Raw genomic sequence first — 22,158 nt, forward strand, 5'->3', positions numbered from 1 at the left:
GTCCTTAGGTTAGTTAGGTTTAACTAGTTCTAAGTTCTAGGGGACTAATGACCTCGGCAGTTGAGTCCCATAGTGCTCAGAGCCATTTCAGATCCCTGATGTTTGTTGTACTTGCACCAGGAATTGGGTCCCTGTGGGCATAGTCCATGTAGTGGTTCCTCGTCAGTCGATAAGGTGTGGTAGTAAAGTGCCATTACAGCTTTTACCATTGCATCAGCACTGTGAGTGTTTTGTCTTATTGCCAGTCCACAGTCTCTCTTCAATCTGTTGATTACCTCATCTGTCAATCTTTTTGCTCCACCCAAAGGTTTTCCATTACTGAGTACTGGGCCTTTCATTGTGGTCTTCAGTCGATGCAGCCTTGTTCCCATATGTTTCTGAACGTGACCTATGCACTCCTGTTTAGTAATGGTAACATCATTTCCATAAGGTTTCAGCTCAGATACAGCAGCAAAAGACTTCGAATCTCCATCATCTAGGAACTGTAGGTATCTGACCTTGTACCACAGAAGAGAGCGACTGAAAATGTCTTTCACACCGGAAACTTCCATGGCCCCACTAGACCCACTGTCATTCCTTCAACAGTTTTCTGCATGCTCATCCTTCATTCTTTTAGGACACCTACAGTGCTTGGATTTAATTACAACATCTATAACTTTTGTAGTATCAGCACTTGTTGCCGTTATTACCCCATTATGTGAAGTATGCCCGCACTTCTGCGACGTACCATCTAGTGCGACAGTCAGGTCCCAAGGATTCTGAACATCTGGAATTTCTTTATTCACCACCACAGCCTCCTCCACTGCTTCTTTCATGGATCCTTGGGCAATATCTTCAACACAGGATCCAACAACCGGGTTATATTTTGAGAATTTTGTTGGTGGTGGTGGTAGTTTCATTACACCACAAAACATTTGATCAGCAGAGTATCCCTTACCGATTGACCTTAGAGCGTAAGCACATCTAATATTTACACCATAGTACTTGCCTTTCTCACTATCAGTTTCACCTTGGCCTATTTCGATATATTCTGAGTTCCAAAATGAAACACTGTAATGACAACTAGTACAATGGAGACAGATTCCTGCTGCAAGTCTTATGTGTCACTTGACATTTACTGACATACTCAATTTGCAACATTCCTTACACAGTACTGAACTCTCAATCACCTTTGAGAGCAATGAACTGTTAATTATTTCATTCACATTATCCTCACTACACTTCTCCAATAAACTGCAGTATTTTTCAGTTGATCCATGGAACTTTTTGCTTGTGCTAGAGACAGGAGCAGATTTCACTTCATGAATAACCTCACTATTCTCAAAATCATTTCCCAAGGTTGGAGAAATTGTCACAGTTCCACTAGTGTACCTCGGAGGAGGCTTCTTCCTCTTGTAAACTCTGTTACTAAATCGAGTCATATTTGATAAGTTCCAGTTACGCAATAGAAATACAACACAAATCGTGCAATAACCACCAAATGCTCAATGTAAACAATAGTATCCAAAGACTACAATACACAGACAAAACAATTGCCTATCAAATCGTGTTGCCAACATAATATAAAGTCTTTGGAAAGACTGGAAGTTTTGAAAAACGATGTTTTCAATGAACATGTATCCATGGAAATTCAATGTCGCAACATCCCCTCTACAGCATATTATTGAAAATAATATTTTCAATACTTGGAGTTGAGCTACACGTAAGATTAATATGTTATTTTAAAGAGGAAGATCTGTAGTATTTTATTTCACAATAAACTGAAAACCCAAAATTTCATCATTTTTAGGTTCTGGGTTCCCTTAAATGCCCATGTTTCCAATAAAATGATCAATAAGCTAGAAAATAAAGAAACAAAATATTTAGAAAAGATATTTTTATTCATATATCAGTAACATTTATTGATACTGAATGTCAAATGTCTGAAGTAAGAAATAATCAGAAGTGAGAATGATATTAGTAATAAACAAAAATAATCAGTCATAAAGGGCCTTTGACTGTACTTAAATTAAAATTACTTTGTGATAGACGTTTCAGTGAGCTGTGTGGTAGGGGCTAGTTGCTATCTGATCATAGTTCTTTCTCAAGTGCCAAGTGCTAGTTGTGTTGCCTCTTCTGTTAACCATGTGCAGCACCTTGTGAAGTGTTGTTGGCTGTACACTTGTAACACTGCTGCCTGCCACTGCATTCTGTCAGTCACAAAGCAAACTTCCTTGAAAGTGATAATGCAGAAAACAAATTTTAGTCCATAGCAGAATGCGGACAGTAATGCACATGGCATGCTGTGAAACCAAACAATGCTGCAGGAAGTGCTATGTGTAGTTGTTGTTCATTGTGTTCAGGAGACTGTGATGGGGAATTTGATTCCACCTCAATTCAGAAATACCTCATAGCCAACCTGAGAACAATACTTCAAAGAAGGCAATAAAGGAAGTCGACACAGTAAATAAAAGTGGTTTTTTTCCTTGTTCTTTTGATCTCACTTAACAGCAGCATGCTCATTGTTTTGGAAAGCAGAGCAACTTACAAATGAATTAAGCCAGTGCTTCATAACCAAATGTCTGGTGTTACATTTTTGAAATAGAAGAGGGTAACTGCCATAACATCATTTCACTGTGACTAGCCATCTAATGCTACAACTGGCCAAAAGAGAGGTTTTTCGAAATTGTGGCAATTACTTTTAGAAGTGTATGAGAATTCTGTGATGAATAAAAACTCTGTACAACAGATTCTAGGGGGAGGCAGGTTCAAGTACCATCTCTTGCCCACCCACCCTCCTGCAGATGCCTGTGATCATTGTAATTTCCCATGAACACCTGCATCTACAGCAAAACTCTGCAAGCCACTTGACAGTGTATTTCTGGTAGCACTAACTGATCCCCTCCTTCCCTGTTCCCCTTGCGGATGTTGAATGGGAAGAATGATTTCAAACAAAAGAATCCAATATATATGCAGAGACCACTAAAGTAACAATATTTCCAATTGGGTAACAGTTCAGTAGAGCCACTGATAACAATTGCTACAAAGTAAGAGAATTCTGTAATGAATAAAAAGTGTGTTTCCAGATTCCAGGAGCGGACAAGTGCCACTTATCACCCCGTTCCTCTTGTGGGCATCTATGTACTGGATATAAATTTACCAAACAGCTACAGTGCAACTGTTTTAATGTTGCAGCTGGCAGCAGTTGAAAATATGATGTCATATGTGATATAAATCGAGCAGAACTAGCAACTGCTGTGAGAAGAGATGGTAGCACCCACTGTTTATATTAAATCTTGTGGTTTTATTGTTTTGACTATAAGAAATTATGTTTCACAAACTTCAATTTCAGAACAATATTTTCTAAAAATGATTTCTCATTGTAAATTTTATCAAATTTAAAAAAAAAATCGAAACACGTGATGATCTTTATGGCTGATGGGGGAGGAGGGGGGGGGGGGGGCAGAGGAGGTTGTATGGTTGAAGAGAGGTGTGTTCTGGCACTTAAAAGTTTATAAATTAGGAATTTTATAGGACTGAAACTATCTGTAGGACTGAAGTTTTTGGTTGATAGGTTGACAGCAGTGTTTCAGGTTTTTTTTAGGTTTTGGGTTTGACAGAATGTTAGGGGGGAGTTTTGAAGGGCATGGTAAATGAAAAAGGTGAGCAAAGCAGGGTCTGAGTGCTGTGAGGGGTTGATGTGGGATCCACTGGGGTTAGGATGGATGTTGATCGGTAGTGCTGATCTAGTATGAGAGTAGGATGTTAATAAATCTGATAATTGTAGAGGTGGTGTCTGGAGTGCTTTTCCAGGTGTCAGAGGGGAAGGTTTTCAATTTGAGAGATGTGATGTAAATAACTGAGGTTGCACAGTAACAGTATCTTGTTGAGGGAGCAGAGGTGGTTCCGTGCTGGCTCCTGCCATTTAGATTTGTTTCTGTAGTGAGAGGTTTGTGAGGGATAGGGACTTGCCAAATCTCATAAGAAGAAGAACATCGTGTATGAAAGGTTGGGATCCAGAGAAGGGAATTTTTATAGCATGCTCATTAGAGGGGTAGGGTCATCAGGCTTAGGCAGCACTTAAGGAACAAGACATGGGACTTTGTTTTAACTAGGGACTGGAATACTTCTCTGAAGTGACATGGGAAAATAAAGCAGGGGTGCATTTGGAATGGATGGCACTAGTGAAATATGAAACAGATACAGGAAATAGACAGACACTATCTCTCTTCTAGCCTTCCAAAAACTGAAATCTCTAGTCAGGTTCAGGTTCATAGATGATATCTTCATGATATGGACCCAGGGTCAATACACCTTACCCTCATTTTTCCACAACCTCGACACCAGTTCATCTGGTCCTCCTCAACCTAACGTGCCACCTTTGTGGATCTGATTGCCATCACCCATACCACTGTCCACATCAAACCCACTAACCACCAACAGGACCTGCATTTTGACAGCTATCATCCCTTATAAACCAAAATATCACTCCCATGTAGCCTAGCCACCTGTGGATAGCATATCTATGGTGAAGAGAAGCCCCTTGCCCAATATGCTGAAGGTTTCGCAAAAGCCTTCGCATATAGGCACTCACTACCTCCAAAGCTAGTCTACGAATAGATTCCCACCCTTAATTATCTAACTACTCCTAAGAACCAACTACAAGCCACCACTCACTTCATCATTCAGGTACCACTCCAGACTGGAACAACTGAACCATGTCATTTTCCAGGGCTTTGACTACTTAGCATTTTACCCAGAAATGAGGGACATTCTATCCATGATATTTCCACCTCCCCTAAAGTGCTATTCTGCTGCCAACCCAAGCTACACAACATCCTGGTTCACTGCAACCCCTTGCCACAGGAGTCATATCCTTGTGGAAGTCCCACATGCAAGACCTGCTTGATTAACTCACACAGAAAATTCTGCTCCAGTAGGTTTATCCTATCCCATCAGAGACAACAAGACTTGTGAAGCAGCCTTGTCATATACCAGCTATGTTGCAATTCATGCACAGCATTCTATGTGGACATGGAAACCAACCAGTTGCCTACCAGAGTGAATGGCCACAGCCAAACTGTGGTTGAGAACAAAGTTGGCCACCCAGTGGTGGAACACATTGCTGAGCTCAACATGCTCAAGTTTAACAGCCTGGGCCCTATCTGTAACCTTCCTTCCAGCACCAGATTTTCTGAACTATGCAGATGGGAGTTATCCTTGCAATAAATCCTGTCCCTCCCTGGCCTCAATCTCAACTAACACAGTGCATGCAGAGCCTCCACCCATCAGTCTGTCTCAACCCTGTCCTGTCACCCACTTCCAATCTATGCCTCACACTCACTGGCTCTTGAAATGGCTCTGAGCACTATGGGACTTAACTTCTAAGGTCATCAGTCCCCTAGAACTTAGAACCAGTTAAACCTAACTAACCTAAGGACATCACACACATCCATGCCCAAGGCAGGATTCGAACCTGCGACCGTAGCGGTCGCGCGTTTCCAGGCTGCAGCGCCTAGAACCGCTCGGCCACCCCGGCCGGCTCACTGGCTCTTGTTACCCTGTGTTGCATTCCTATTCTGTACACCAATCCCCCCCCCCCCCCCCCCCCCCCCCCTGCTTTCGTATCTCGCTCAGCAACTGCTTCCTTCCAAACCCCCCAGCTACCCCTCCCCAACTCCTCCTCCCACTTCCTGCATCATTCTCCCTCCACTCACCCTAGCTGACACAACCTTTCACTTTAACCCACCTGTCCAAACTGCATTTGTATTAAGTAGTCACTCTTTATCTTCTGCTGCTAATTAATGTGTATATGATTACGCTGATTTATAGTTATGTATGAGGTTTTTGTAGAGTCTGAATACACACACACACACACACACACACACACACACACACACACACACACACACATACATTCTTGGATTTCCAGCTGACTCATGAGTTCTGTTTTTGTGCACAATGTTTTATTTACTGACCAAATCATCAATTACATTGTTATGAACAGTATTCTTGTGCCTATCTGCTGTTTGGATGACAATCAGACTGTGAAGTGATATTGATATCACACCCATTTCTGTAGCGAGTATTGCTCTTTGCATGTGCATATTTGTTTTACTGTAACGGTCCATTATTCCATGAAATGCCATTTTCTGGCTTTGTTGGATGAGATATCCTGCAAGATCTTAAGAAATTGTAGGCTGGATCCCATCCCAGTTGTTGCTATATTGAAACCTCTGTCTGTTAATAAATTTTTCTGTAATCTTTACTTCAATAGATCCATCAGTTAAACTGCCCCAGAACCTTGGAACCAGCACTGTAGTACTGATATTGTAAAATCTCAATTTATGATTATTTTATAACCATTACTTTTAGACAGCTGATTTACTCAATTCCTTGCAGCACATTGCTTCAGTATGTAGACTTCACCCCAGTTTTCAGAAGACAAAATTGTGAAATGCATTGGATTTTGTGTTTCCGTAGGAGGCTTACATTTTTATGGAGACCTCAGTTGGCATGGGGCAGATAAATGACCTTTGACTTTTAGTTATTTATTTATGTATTTATACTGAGCTTTAATCATGGCTTATATTATTCATTAGAACTGCAATTCCTGTCCAGTTTATTCATCTGTTTGCATGTTTCTTTGGAACACTCTTCATATGAGCAGTATTTTTACAACAGGCTCTACTTGCCTGACAGTGTATGGAAAATCAATGCCTGTTTGTCATGAAGAATAGCCATTTTGAGGATTCTGGCCCATGGAGCTCACACAGTGTCAGGCAAGGAGAGCTTTTCCAAACTACATCGCCTAGAAGCAATGTACCAAAGGTAGTGGTACTCTTAGAAACGGAGTGTGTTCCACAACAAAATTAGGAATGCCTGTGGAAGATATCACAAGTGATAAAGAAATTTAAGCCGTAAGCTTCTTATCTTCCCTTCTTCTCCAGAAAAATATATAGACTCTTATGAAAACATGTCCTCCAATGCATTTCATTCCTATCAAGTAAGACAAAATGTCTGCTGGATAATCATGAAGAAGGTAAGATAACTTTTTAAATGTTATGTAGCATTTGGATGGATTTCAAACATTTTGCATTGTGTGTGCTTTGTGAAGACTTATGTTCACGAATAAAGTACAGAAACCTGAACAAGAAGATGAGTATACATGGAAATTATTTTTGTGTGTTGTATTGTAGTTGTGCAACTCACATCTAATTTGATAGTGATTAAAAACAAAATACACTGTTAAGGAGTGAATGTGCTAGGACAAGAGTTAAGAACTTCACAGTCTTTGGAGTGGTGTTGGCAAAATTTCCAATCATTTGTTTCATAAAATATTCTTAATGTTCACTTTTGCAAATAAGTAATTTATTATTGTCCAAGAAAATAATTTCATCAGACACCATGCAGTGGAAATGTTTAGAATGAACTTGCTCAAGCCAACACAATGAGAGAGACCACTAGTCGTGATTGCTGAAGTGAGCTTCACACTAGTAGTGATTGCTGAACTGAGGTTCACTAAGTCAGTAATTAATATTTAGTGAGACACCAAGAAATTTTATTCACTGTACATGACCTTTAAAGTATATTTCTGATACCAACAGCTTGTAGTTGTTTTGAAATAACACAAGTCTTTGTGAAATTAAGAATTAAATTGTTCCACTTATGTCTTATGAATAGTCCTTTAAAGTCATTAGAATGTCTCCATGTGGGTTAAGAACAAAAGCGAATCCAGAATTAAACTTTGTGTGACTCTACATTTTATATTGTCCCAGTACAATTTATAGATGTGAGCCTCTGATTTCTATTATAAAGGTAACACTCAGTAATGCAATAGCGCAATCATAACATTTTACACTGCCGAAAAACGAACTGAAGCACTCAGGAGAGGGAGGAATGAAATAAAATTTCATGGGTTGAGAGGGTATGAAGACTTTAGTGAGTACAAAATTAGTCAAATTTACAAGGAACTTGGAAGTACATGCTCACTTATCAACACGGTGTTGCATTCCCTCCATCCTGGGAATATGCACTGATTCAGTTGGGATGGTTGTCAAAAAGCTGTTATATCCTCTCCTGAAGCAAGCTGATCCACAACTGTCGTAACTAATCCTTGATATCTTGGGTCCTGGCACTGGGACAGAGTTGATATCCAAGCTGGTTCCAAACATGTTTATCAGGGATGGATCTGGAAATCTTGCTGACCACAGGAGTACTTCAATGTCATGCAGACAGTTCCAAGAGATACATGCCATGTGTGGACAGGTATTTCCCTGCTGAAAAATAGTGCCATGATACTGTCTTATGAAAGGCAACACATGAGGATGCAGGATGCCTGTGACATACCGTTGTGCCATCTGATTTCCCTCAGTCATACCAGCTGTGACTTGATGCCGTACCTGACATTTCCCCACACCATGACACCAGAAGTAACACTGTGACACTTTTGCACCTCTCCACAACATTGGTAGAATGGGACCCCCCCCCCCCCCCCCCCCTCCCAGTTGCCACCATACTTGCCGACAGAACCAGAACCATGCAGAACAATCCTGATTCATTGCTGAAAACAGTGCAGTGCCATTCATCAGCAGTCCATGCTACCTGGTCATTGCACCACTCCAAGTGCAGTCATTTGTGTTGTGGTGTTAATGGCACATTATGCTTGGGATGATAATTCTGTGCTCCTGAATTTGGGAATCTGTGGTTGACTGTGTTGTGACCTCTTGTGATGTGGAAAGTGCTAAAGCTGACATAAAAATTTTTGTGCTACATCAGACTGGTTGGTACAGGAGCCATATAAAGATTATTTTGAAGATAAACAGTCTTGGTTGAGAAAATTATTGTTTAATGACATGACATTGTCATGATATGTTCACTGACTTCACCAGTCACAGCACTGTGGCTGCTCCAGCCACACTGCTCTCTGTAAGAACTGGACATTTTCAGACTCACAATCCCAGTGCCTGAGACACAAATGCCCCATAAAAATGGGCAACTCAGATCACAGAGTCTGTCTGTTTCTTCCAGACAGATGTTACATGCCTTTCATCAGGGAGTAATTCTTACAACAACTAATATGGAAGGTTAATTGGTGGACATTGCTTCTAGCGGGATTTTATGTGAATGTCAGGAAGTATAATAGCTCACTGGGTAAGAAAGATCCCCTGAACAGGCCAAACCAATGGTCAAATGTTACTTTCACTTATGCCACATTCTGTATGTAAATGAAGGAATTCTCCATCTCCTTTCTACAGATTTTGTATCTTGTTGAAGAGGGAATCCTTCTAGACTAACTTATCACTCTTACACAGTGGTCATTGGGAAATTAGTTGCCTGAAAATGTTGGCTCCTCATCTTGCCTATTGTCCAGCTATTGACTCAGATGTTATACATTTGGCTTGCTCACACACAGCCTGCACTCTTACTAGGTGGCATTGTCAAAAGCTTTTTCCCATTGGTCCTCTTATAGATGAGAAAGCATTCATTTGTACTTTGGGGTTCCCATTTGGAATCACATAAGACTTATAATTACTTATATACATTCACATTTTCCATATGTGTGCAAGATGGACACTGCATACACAAATCCAAGGATCTGGCCCTTTTGCAAATGTTTACCATTTGCAATGAACCTTAGAAAGTTTTTGTTCCATTTGCAGACAGCAGGGGACCACACACATTTCTGATGATGTCTTTATATCCTGAGGTTGAGTGCATGGTGCACACCTTTAAAACAAGTGTGCTGAAGATTTCAAACTCTGCTGCCACATTCCCAATGAAGCATTCAGCTCATTCCTCAGTTTTTGCAGAGGTACAAGAGTCTGATGGAACTGTTAATGGCTGCCAACACCACACACTACTGCCACTGCTGGCATGTACCTCACCTGCACCCTCTCAATATTGCTGCCACTACTCACTGGGTACTCCAGTCTGGTTCCAATGCTATGGATGGCATTCAAGCAGCCCAGAAATTCTACTTATTCTTTGTTTCTGATGGATATAAACACCATTAAAGCTAACTCCAATGTTAGCTGTCACATGCACCAATATCGCTATAGAACTTATGTCTCAAGCTGGAAGTTTCAAGAATCCTATGCCTTGTTGCCACTGTGAACCACGTTGACTTATGGAGTTAGCCCTCTACCTGTAGAGAGCTCCCTTCTAGTTCCTTCATCTCCTTCTGAGATGCTAGAGTTTTTTTGATCACAGTGACACAGCTGTTCTGGAACATTGGCAGTTCTGAAAGAGGGACTGACCCTTACCCCCAACAACCAATGCAGCACTGTTGCATCCATCACAATAAGCTGAGCCATTTAGCCCCATATGCGTGGCCCCCCAGGAGGGGATCAGTATCATTACTCACCTTCACTAATTGTGGCACTTCAGCCATTGCCATGCTCTGTGGGTCAGACAACACCTTTGTCCTAACTACAATAACTCTGGACGACATCCACTTCAGACCAGTCTACTTCTTCCAGACAAAGATTATACATGTGCCATCAGGGAGCCATTTTTTATGATGAATAGTGTTACATGACCATTTAGGGGCTGTACATTTTTATGGATAATTTTATTAGTGTATTCTATCAACACTTATGCTACTTTTCAGTTAGCAGTGTCAAAGTACCTTTTTTAATAAGTTCCACAAATACATTTTGTTTTAGAATCAACTAATACAAGCACTACCACAATAAAATAATATATTTGTTTAGGAAGACCATAAATTCTTAAGGAACATTGCATGGGAACAAAAATAAAACACTCCTATTACATAGTGTTAATAATATTTAACTCATTAGAAGTGGTTTAAGATGTTCTCTTACGAATAACATTGATGTGATTTCTATATGACACGAAAGAATCATTGTGGATGGAAACATATCAACTAAGAAAATTTATCTATAATGAATATAATCATTAGCGAGCACCACATTTATATTTTGTTATTTTTAATGTTATAAAGGAACATTTAATTGAGAAAAGTAATAAATTATGAGTCAAACAATGGAAAATCTAGGATAACTGAGTCACGGATAGGCACAACAAAAAGACTCTCACAATTATAGCTTTCAGCCATTAAGGCCTTTGTCAGCAATAGACACACTGCAGTGTGGTTTCAGTTGCCTGAGACTGCAGTCGTGTGTGCGAGTTGTGAAGGCCTTAATGGCTGAAAGCTTTTGTTGTGCCTATCTGTGACTCAGTGCCCCGCTATATCGTAAATTATGAGTCAGAATTTATGGTCATTGCTTACCTTCAGAAGGTTAATTGTGTAGTAACGCTGACAAATACATATAAACATCAAAGAGATACATTGTCTAGTTTTCAGATCTAACAGTTCAAAAATGGTTCAAATGGCTCTGAGCACTATGGGACTTAACATCTGTGGTCATCAGTCCCCTAGAACTTAGAACTACTTAAACCTAACTAACCTAAGGACATCACACACATCCATGCCCGAGGCAGGATTCGAACCTGCCACCGTAGCAGCAGCGCGGTTCCGGACTGAAGCACCTAGAACCGCTTGGCCACAGCGGCCGGCATCATATGTAATATCTGAAAAGTTTTTTTTAGGAAGTGTGCAATGAAATAGTTTATGAGTAATTAATTGGGCAATAAACTTCACAATATATATAGAAAAGTAAAAATAAATATATTTTATTTCCATTTGTAAAAATATTAGTTTTTCACATGCAAGGTAATATTACACAGCCATTTCACAGCATTACAATTTCACTTTGGTAGAAGCTGTACTCTAATTTAATAATCCATTAATACATGAAATGCACACAACACATGTGGATGAGCTACATTTCAAATATTGTACTTTATAAACTTCATAGAAGTATATAAAACAAAAAGTTTTGTTCTCTCTGTTGCATTTTGGAGTATTTCTGTGCTAACTCTACTGTCAGTGCTATTAACATGAGACACAATTGGAGATACATTTGTTAACTCGATTGATTCTTTATGGAGCGGTGTCTATGTTTCACACTTCACACCCAGCAGTCTCATGTTCAATTCCTGGTGGGGTACCAATGAAGTAATTGATGACAGGCTTTGCATATCAACTCCATTAGAATTTGGCAATGAGATCAGCATGACATTTTAAAACAGCTATTTAATTCAGCAGCTAAGTATGAGATCACTAATTTTCCTGTTCTTTCTCAAAACTTTAAAGCATATCAAATGGCTTCAGATTACTGACTGAAAAGAAACAATAAGAATGTTGGATGTGAACTGCACTTACCCTTAGTTCAAGCTGTGAATTCAATTGATAGTGACCAGGAATGATTTTAGTCCCTTAATAAAAATTAGAGATTACTGCTATATTCATACTGAAAGGAACAAGCTGTTCTTTCATTAAATGTGGTGCACTCAGGATGGCATCATGTAATGACCTGTGAATGCCATTACCTATGATCTAAGACAAATCCACAGATCAGATAAGAGGATAGTTGTTTTTTTTCTGCTATATGTTTTGAAAATTCCAGCACTGGTTTCATTTTTAATCATAATTGCTTAATGATGCACAAAGCATATTCATTTTGTGCAGTTCCATCCTCCTCCTATGTTCAATGAATATGTGAAATGAAAATGGTCACCATATTACCCTTGTTTTACATTAGCTTTTCTAGACATTTGTTACTGACTAAAAGTACTTTCATTGTGTGTATTTTCTGAGTGGCACATTCATTCTCAACAAGCAACTGTGCAACCTGAAAGAAACTATCTCTGTGTCTTCTAAGTGCTCTTTCAGGACCTCTTTCCCTGAATTTGCTACATTAAAGTCATTCTTAGAAATTAGTTTGCCATGTGAGTGTAAAATGACTCATTCCACATCATTACGATTTATCATGCACATGATCCATGGATGATGAAACTAACTAACAAACATTGTAAATGATGTCTGTATTCCTTGAGAAGATGTTATACTTCCAGCCACTGCCATAAATGTTTTCTGTTGTAAATGGAACTCAGTTTCTGTCATCTTATGAGTGATATGAACTAATTTTCAAAATAGAACTGTTTCTGTCTACAGGACATTATGCAGCTGTCACTTGATATGAGGTATGAGTCTGTTGACTTAGCTGTGACCTTCACTGTCCACTAGCTCACAAAACTTCAACTTATGTAATGGAAATAAGGAAGCCCATAACTATTTAAAAACAGTGATTTCAGATTTTAAAAAAGAAAATAAATGTATTCAAATGATTCATTCATCTAATGTTATGTTCACCTGATGATAAGATAGAGATTTTGATTAAATTATCTTATGTGTTCCGAGTACTTAAAATTTGTTTATATGTTAGGAATCTGAATATTATTACATCTTGTTCAATATTTGGAGGTTGTCAGTTGAAAATTTAGTTTGGAAAGAAATAGTTTCACAGAATGTGGAGTTACTGATAAAATGATTATTACTGGATGGATAAAAAATCTACTCACCAAGTGAAGGCAAGAGAAAAAACATATAGAAGATAAGCAAATATGCAAGGTTTTGGAGTCAATGGTTTCTTCTTCTTGCAGAGGAGTTGAAGGTAAAAGAAGAGGGATGAAGTTTAAGGACTGATGAGATTTAGGAAATGGGGAGAGTTACCGAAAAGTTGTCCAATCTTTTAGTTTTAAAATCTTGTCTGGTACCAACAATCTGTCTTTCCTTCTCATCCCATCTGCGGTAAGTCTCCCTTGACCCAGGATTCTTTTTGACTTTTCCATAAGTCTCCCCATGTTCTAAGCCTCACCATTCCCTTTCCTCCATCCCTCTTTTCTACCTTTCAAGTCTTCTACCAGAAGAAGGAGCCACTGGTTCTAAAAGGTTGCATATTTTCATATCCTTTATATGTGTTTCCTCCTGCTGCTACTTGGTGAATAGATTTTTTTATCCATCCAAATAGCTTATATTTTCAAACATTGATTATTTTCATTGATATGATAAACTGATTAGTTTCATTTGGTCTAATTTCAGTTTTATGTGACATTGTGCTGATTATTTACCTCAATCTTTAAAGTTCATTTGAAAATTACTTTTCTACAATGATTTTAATTTTTTGTGTGTGAAGTTACATTTTAAAAAATTATGGTTGTGCTTTCTATTTGGAAATTTTATTTCAGATTCATTAACTCCATTTCCCCTATTACTTGTACTGGTGACACACATTACTATGATACTGTTCGTCAGTATACATAGCTTAATTTCTTTGTCTAATAAGGGCTCCAGAAACACTTGGTACTAACAGTCATGTCAGTTAGGTGCTACTGTACTACATGAATGTTAAATAAATTAATTTTGTTCCAGTAACTATAAATATGTAAAATAAGATTAATAATGTACTTGGTGAAATTTATCTGTTACAACTGGTAAATGATAACATTTTGATTCCAAATTATTCGAGCATGGACATCTCTGTTAGATGGTTTCCAAGAGATGCACTTCACATACTTTACATCTTGACCTTTCACCGTTATGAATGTGTTCTCTCTCTCTCTCATTTGTTCTATATTCCATGCAAAATGTGTGATTTTTTTTTCAAATTCAGTTACTCCAATAAAATTGTTTTTGTTTGTTTTTTACAATCCTTTAAAAAGATGGTTTGAACTTATCATTTAAACAGTGATCCATATGAGGTCATTCTGTTTTCTGAAGCACTAAAGTGATGATCCATTTGAATAATAATTTATTTGTATGATTTTTTGTTTTGTTTTTGTGCTGGTTTTCAATGCGAAATGAGTATCCTTTCATAACCAAATGCAGCACATTCCTTTCTATCTTAATCGAATGAAACATTTAAACAGGAAATGCGAACAGAAAGATGGAGAGAAAGTTGAGAAACTTAAACAAGCAAAATCAACAGAGCCTTCATCAGTTGATTTTAGATAGTCATTGTTTAGCAGATTGAAGACGTGCTGGATAGTATGTATCCCACCAGAAATTGAAGTACTGGCTGTTAATATTTCTTTTGATTTTCAGTTCCTGTCCAATGTCTGCAAATGCAGGGTCTTCTAATGTGTAGGCTGGCCAGTGCTCTGTCACAACATCATTTAATTCGTATGTTGGATCACTGAAACAAATTCAAACATATTTCTCATAGAACTGAAACTTAAGAATTTAGTTCTGCTTCACACTGATAATTTCTTGTGAAATTCAAATCCTATTGCTACAGATTACATGAATGATCTAGAAAGAAAATTTGATGTTACATGAAATCTTGATATGGGAATATGAAATGATGAAAATATCTAATTAGAAAGGAAAACATTTAATACCAACAAAAGCAGAAAATTTGATGTTACATGAAATCTTGATATGGGAATACGAAATGATGAAAATATATAATTAGAAAGGAAAACATTTAATGCCAACAAAAGCATGAATATTTTTAATTTTTTATAACTTGAATATTTGAAAGAAAGCTTTATAAGGTTTTAATAAGTTCTTCAATTTCTTTGACAGATAGTTGTAAAACTTCTTCAAGATTTTTATGACTGAGTATTCAAGCTTATGGACTGGTTGTGAACAGTTAAGAAGCTAATCAAAATATTTTGCAAGTATTTAAAAATTTTCAGTCTTATGTAAACAAATCAGTGGGCTTCATCCCATGTCCCTTGTTGTTAGATTTACATTGGAAGTATATCTACCTATCTCTTTAAATCTCACTTTCTCCTCCAAAGATCTACTGAATAATAGCCTCTTTTGCAGATCATTTACAGAAAAAAACTTTCATACTAAATTTCCTGGTATACTCACTTGTTTTACCACCATCTAGCCTATAGGGTTTTGACCTACAAGTGTAGTAATCCTAATTAAATTGAACATATTAATTTAATATATATAAAAACTGAAACGTTATTTTTGAATTTTATAATTAATAGTGCAACACCTACACTGCCATCACCAAATTGTACTTTAAAAATTCCTTACATTCTATGCTTACACAATATGCAAAATGCAATTTCAAAGAAAATACTGTCTCGGTGCTATGAGCAACATAGCACTCATAGTGCCAGAAGAACATGTGCAGCAGTAAACAGATTGTTGTGTCACTTCTATGAGTTGATCATAATACTCGACACTGGTTTCTAGTTGTTGCAGTTATTTGCATAACTGCATGCATTCGAAGAGAAATGGCATAATTTTAGTGGGATTTAGGGCTAAAATTTGAAGAGAAATGGCATAATTTTAGTGCAATTTCCAGCTTGTATTTGAAGCAAAATGGCATAATTTTGATGCAATATTTACAGTGTTCTGTAGCACATTAGCACATAATAACTGTCTATCACTGAGCATAGCACTGGTTAATTTTTTTAAATGATAAAACAGGTAGGGCAAGTGACTATCTAATAAAGTGATGCCAGTATGATTCAACAAAATTTTTTTGTTTGGAAACAAACAACATACATACAAGTGTTTATTACGTTGCATTCAGGTGAAAGGAAACTGTGTCTACACTTGGATGTTCCTGGTGCACTACAATAGAAACAACTAAGTAGAAAAGACATGGCCTTGGACCAGGGGAAAGGGAACAATAGAAGAAGAATAGATAAAATAATGATGGCAGCACAGGATCAAACACACAAAAAGACAAGATCTAGCAGAAATCTTTGGATAACACTGGAGTTATTAAATTGGATCAACGAAAGGGGGAGATATGAAAATGCAGTAAATGAAGGAAGAAAAAAGGAAAATGAAGATAAAAAATGAGATTTACAACAGAAGGTGCTAACTGGCAAATCAGGAATGAACAGAGCTTTAGAAACATGCACAACTAAAGGAAATATCCAGGTTTTTACCTGTGGATTTTCCCACAAAAGAATATGTTACATATACACCACACATCTTCTCTTCCCCCTCTCTCTTCCATGTCCTCCTCCCCCCTCTCATTGACCATCTCCACCTTTTCCCTCTCTCTCTACCCATCTCCTCCTCCCCCTCTCTCTATTCAACTCCTTCTCTCCATTCTCTCTGTCCATTTCCTTCTACCCTTCCCTCTGTACATCTTCTCTTTGTCTTCTTTCTTTCCAACTCCTTCTCTCTCCTCTCTCTGCCCATCTCCTTCCTATTTCAGCATAACGAAAAGTGCCAGCACAAAAATGAAGAACGCAAGAGCAGAGAAGGCTGTGAGACAATGTCAGCCAATAGCATTCTCACTAGGATGTCACCACAACAGGGAGCGGCTTCTACAAGAAGAGAATATAAGTACCCCTCCTGCCAGCCTCGGCCGGGCAGTAGAAGATGGACTAGTAGACCCAGGATTAGAAGAGGTCATAGAAGATCATCATCCTAACTGTTATACTGAGACTTGTGCCTTACATTAATTTTTTTGTATGGACATTGTCTACAGCGAAGGACATTGAGTATTTGCATGTTGCCCATTGCTTGCAACAACTTGTTGTAAACCAAAGTTAAGTATTGTCAATCTACTTTATTGTAATAAAAACCATTAATGTGATTTGCTTGAATTGTTGTATAGCTATCTGAGAAAGCAGCATCCTTTAGGCACCCTATAAGAGATGAGTGGGCAGGGCCCAACACTTCCCCCCCTCCCCCTCTGTCTCTCTTTCCATTTCTTTTCTTTGCTCTCTTTGCTTCTCCACAGTTGTCTACATTATCTTCATTTTTTGGGAATGTGGCCTGACCACTTGCAAGGCTTGAAAGGACTTGCTGTGCCAGTTTGACACATTCTGTTTTTCAATCTTGGACTATAGCAGATGGGAAAAGGCAGTGCTGGTCCATCACAACATATAGGGGCAGTGCTGAGCCACAAGAGGAAGCAAACATTCTGGCTGGATGCTACTTGGCTATAATACACATTGGTGTAAGTGACACAATAAATTGCAAGTACTGGTTGGAAGGGCTGATGCATTCTCAATGGAAGTGTGCTGGGCCCACCCAGTCAAACTCTGGGTGATACAGAAGGAAGAGAATTTGGTGAACATATTTCCCAACATTTGTGCCTTCTGGAAAGCATGCCTGTGGCAACTTGGCTTGGAGAGTTTGCTTGGTCCCTTGTTTCACCAACTTCATTGTTTTGTCATCTGCCATTCTCCTCCATGTGTTCCAGTGCAGGTCTGAGAATTTGAGTTAACTGAGGCATGTTTTGTTGCTTAAAGTTTTACAAGTTATTTCCCTTTTTTAATATGTGTTTCTGGCTTTAGAATTCCTTTCAATTTGTTTTACTGTATATTGTGTGTTACTGAAACCAAATTCCATGATCTTTATCCAAAACTGTAAATTTCTTGTTATTATCAAATTTCTTAGTTTTTAAAATCCTTGCTAGCTAACTATTTGAAGTTTAAGTTAAAAGTCTTAATGGCTTTCACAGGGTTGCTGAGGTTCTGAGAGCCTTAAAAGAAAGCTAGTTTGCCTTGTTTTACTCTTCAGATTATTATTTTATTGGCATGTTAAATGTAAATTGTTGCCTTTTACTAGTGTATTTACACTGAAGTGCCAAAGAAACAGGTATAGGCATGTGTACTCAAATACAGAGATATGTAACCAGGCAGAATATGGCGCTGCTGTTGGCAAGGCCTATATAGGACAACAAGTATCTGGAACAGTTGTTAGTTGGTTACTACTGCTGCAATGGCAGGTTATCGAGATTTAAGTGAGTTTGAATGTGGTGTTATAGTCAGTGCGTGAGCAGTGGGACACAGCATCTCTGAGGTAGCAATGAAGTGAGGATTTTCCCATGTGACCAATTCACAAGTGTACTGTGAATATCAGGAAGCTGGTTAAATATCAGATCTCTGACATTGCTGCAGCTGGAAAAAGATCCTGCAAGAACTGGATCAACGGCAACTGAAGAGGATCATTCAACATGACAGAAGTGCAGTCCTTCCACAAACTGCTGCAGATTTCAGTGCTGGGCTATCAACAACTGTCGGCATGTGACCCATTCAATGAAACATCACTGATATGGACTTTCAGAGCTGAAGGCCCACTCATGTACCTTTGATGACTGCATGACACAAAGCTTAATGCCTCACCTGGGCCCGTCAACAAACTGACATTGGACTGCTGATGACTGGAAACATGTTGCCTGGTCATATGAGTCTCATTTCAAAATTTATCTAGCAGATGGACATGTGTGGTTATGGAGACAACCTCATGAATCCATGGACCCTGTTTCAGACTGGTGAAGGCTCTATAATGGTGTGCAGCATGTGAAGTTGGAGTGATGTGGAGCCCCTGATACATCTAGATATGACTCTGACAGGTGACACATACATATGAGGTAGAATCCAAAATTTTTGGGACTGGTGCTGCCATTTGGAAAGTAGGAGTACTAGATCTTTGCACCACCAGGTGGCGAGAGCTGCATAGCTGATGAGTCAGAGTGTGGAGTGGCATTCAGCTGGGAGAACGTGTTGCATGTCCACAGTGATTTCCTTAATAATCTGTGTTTGGTGTGTGGTGATTTTACAATGGAGCCACGAACAGAACAGTGAGTGTGTATCAAATTCTGTGTGAATCTCAGAAAAGGTGCTACAGAGACCCTTGCAATGATTCAACAGGTATCTGGGGGCAGAGTATGAGCCGTACGTGTGTGTTTGAGTGGCACGCTCGCTTCGGGGCCAGCCATACAGATGTCGAAGATGATGCTCATGCTGGAAGGCCCGTTAGCCGCACACTGCCAGACATTGTTGCCAAACTTCAACAATTGGTTCATGCAGATCAATGTCAAACCATTCAAGACCTTGTGGATGAAGTAGGTATTGGTTATGGGACATGTCAATGAATGTTGACTAATGAACTGGGTATGCATTGTGCCAAAATTTGTGCCAAGGATCTCGATTGCCGATCAGAAGGCACAGCATGTTGAAGTGTGCATGGACCCTCGTCAGACCGCATCTGATAATCCAACGTTCTTGTCATGGGTTATCACCAGAGATGAGAGCTGGATTTACGGTTATGACCCAGAGACAAAGCAACAATCATTCCAGTGAAAGAGACGGGACTCTCCAAGACTAAAAAAAGTGAGACAGGTGAAGAGCATGATCATCATTTTGTTTGATACCAAAGGAATTGTGCACAAAGAATTTGTCCCACCCAACCAAACAGCGAATTCCCTGTACTACTGTGACGTTTTGCGATGGCTCCATGAAAACGTGTGGCGACAATAGCCTGAACTTTGGCATCAAGGGAACTGGCTGCTGCATCATAACAATGCGCCCTGTCACATGTCCTTGCTCACCAGGACCGTTTTGGCAAAAAACAACATGGCGGTTGTACCCCACCCACCATACTCGCCAGATTTGGCACCTTGCGACTTCGCGCTATTCCCAAAACTGAAACTCAAGTTGAAAGGCCATTGGTTCAACACTCTAGAGAGGATTCAAGAAGCATTGCTGGTGGTGAGAAACACCCTCAAAGAACAGGACTTCCAGAAAACATTTGACCAGTGGCAGAAGCACTGGGACAGGTGTGTACCTGTGGATGGGAACTACTCCGAGGGTGATGGTGACCATTAGTCCAAAGGTAAGGTTTTCAACAGATGGCAGCACCAGTCCCAAAAATTTTAGATAGCACCTCGTAAGCATCCTTTCTGATCACCTGCATCCATTCATGTCCATTGTGCATTCCAATGGATTTGGGCAATTCCAGCAGAACTTGAGAGGAGATGTCCACCCCCTAATACTCTTATGAATCTATGGATAGCCCTGCAGGATTCATGGTGTCACTTCTCTCCAGCAATATTTCAGACATTATTTGAGTCGATGCCATGTTGTGTTGTGGCATTTCTGCATGCTTTTGGGGACACTACACGATATTAGGCAGGTGTACCAGTTTCTTTGGCCCTTTAGTGTATTATATTGTAAAAAGGTTTTTATTTCCAGTGTTTCTAGCAGTTTATTTGTTCTTGTCAATGTTTGGGGATTAAAAATCACTAAAGAGATTTTGCACAGATGTCAAGTAAAATTGTTATATGTAATTTAACAAATACCTTCATACATGTGAATCTTTGGGTTTTCGTGGCGCAAAGACTGCTCCATTAAGTTTCGGGAATGCAGCCGCATGTATTCAGCTTCTTCTTCTAACATTTCGGCTGTATACCTTTCAGCCATCTTCAGAGAGAGCCGTACGACTGACGCTCCAGCGCTCGCTCCATTCTTTTAAACTCGCGGACCGCACCACTGTGCATGCGGCCACAGATAAACAAGGCGCCAGTGATGTTGATCAGCGGCAAAGATGTACAATATGCATGAGTTACGTCTGTGGCTGCGCATTCGATCCATGCTGGGAGGTCGATGTATTACTGGGAGCTGAACTGTAGCGTCGTCTTTGTAAGTTCAATATTGAAAGTGCCAGATTATATGATTTATCTAATGTGAAACCGCTGTCTCTATTAATTAAATTCTTCGTCAAGCGGATTTCAATGGCCTCTTTTACTACGGAGTCCCAGAAAGATGAAACATAAGTCAGAATTTCGACATTTTCATATACCATAGAGTGACCAGAATCTATACAATGCTCTGCCACAGCCGATTTACTGGGTTGTAAGAGCCGAGTGTACCTGTGATGTTCCGTGCACCTCTCTTGGACTGTACGATTCGTTTGTCCGATATATGAAAGGCCACATTCACATGGTATCTTGTAAACTCCAGGCTTGCGGAGTAGTAAGTCATCTTTAATGGAACCCAGGAGTGCAGCCGTCTTCGCTGGTGGACGAAAAATCACTTTTACTTTATGTTTAGTGAGGATCCGTCCTATTTTGGATGAAAGGCTTTCCACATACGGCAGGAAAGCCATGGATTTAAATGTTTCCTCGTCATCTTCTGCATTCCTTATGGACACCTTAGGTTTTATTTGTAGTGCCTTACGTATCTGTTGTGGAGAATACCCGTTGTCCTCAAAAACTCTCTTTAGATGTAAAAGTAATGTGTGCTCGGTGTACCAAAGTTCTTAGAACACTACTCATCTGCAAAGGATGGTGACAGCTATTTGCATGTAAATATGAGTCCGTATGGGTCGGTTTCCGATATACTGCATGACCCAAAGTGCCATCTTCTTTGCGCCGAACCAAGACATCCAAAAATGGAAGACATCCATCCTGTTCCACTTCCATTGTAAACTGAATTTGTCCATGGATGGAATTCAGATGGTTTAAGAAGTCCTGCAATTTGTCCTCGCCATGGGGCCACACTACAAAGGTGTCATCAACGTACCTCCAAAAAACT

General features: G+C 39.3%; 1 protein-coding gene across 1 annotated transcript in view; it reads right to left on the reverse strand.

Annotated features, from left to right (window-relative positions):
* Nucleotides 1-11,611: 11,611 nt before the first annotated feature.
* LOC126162015 (esterase FE4-like) overlaps nucleotides 11,612-22,158 on the reverse strand; it is a 431,873-nt gene continuing 421,326 nt past the window's right edge. The window contains exon 11 of the mRNA XM_049918237.1: nucleotides 11,612-15,041. Within this exon, the coding sequence (XP_049774194.1) occupies nucleotides 14,861-15,041 (181 nt within the window). The 3' untranslated portion in view covers nucleotides 11,612-14,860. The remainder of the gene's footprint in view (nucleotides 15,042-22,158) is intronic.

The sequence above is a fragment of the Schistocerca cancellata genome, chromosome 2, assembly GCF_023864275.1.
Source record: "Schistocerca cancellata isolate TAMUIC-IGC-003103 chromosome 2, iqSchCanc2.1, whole genome shotgun sequence".
Lineage (NCBI taxonomy): Eukaryota > Metazoa > Arthropoda > Insecta > Orthoptera > Acrididae > Schistocerca > Schistocerca cancellata.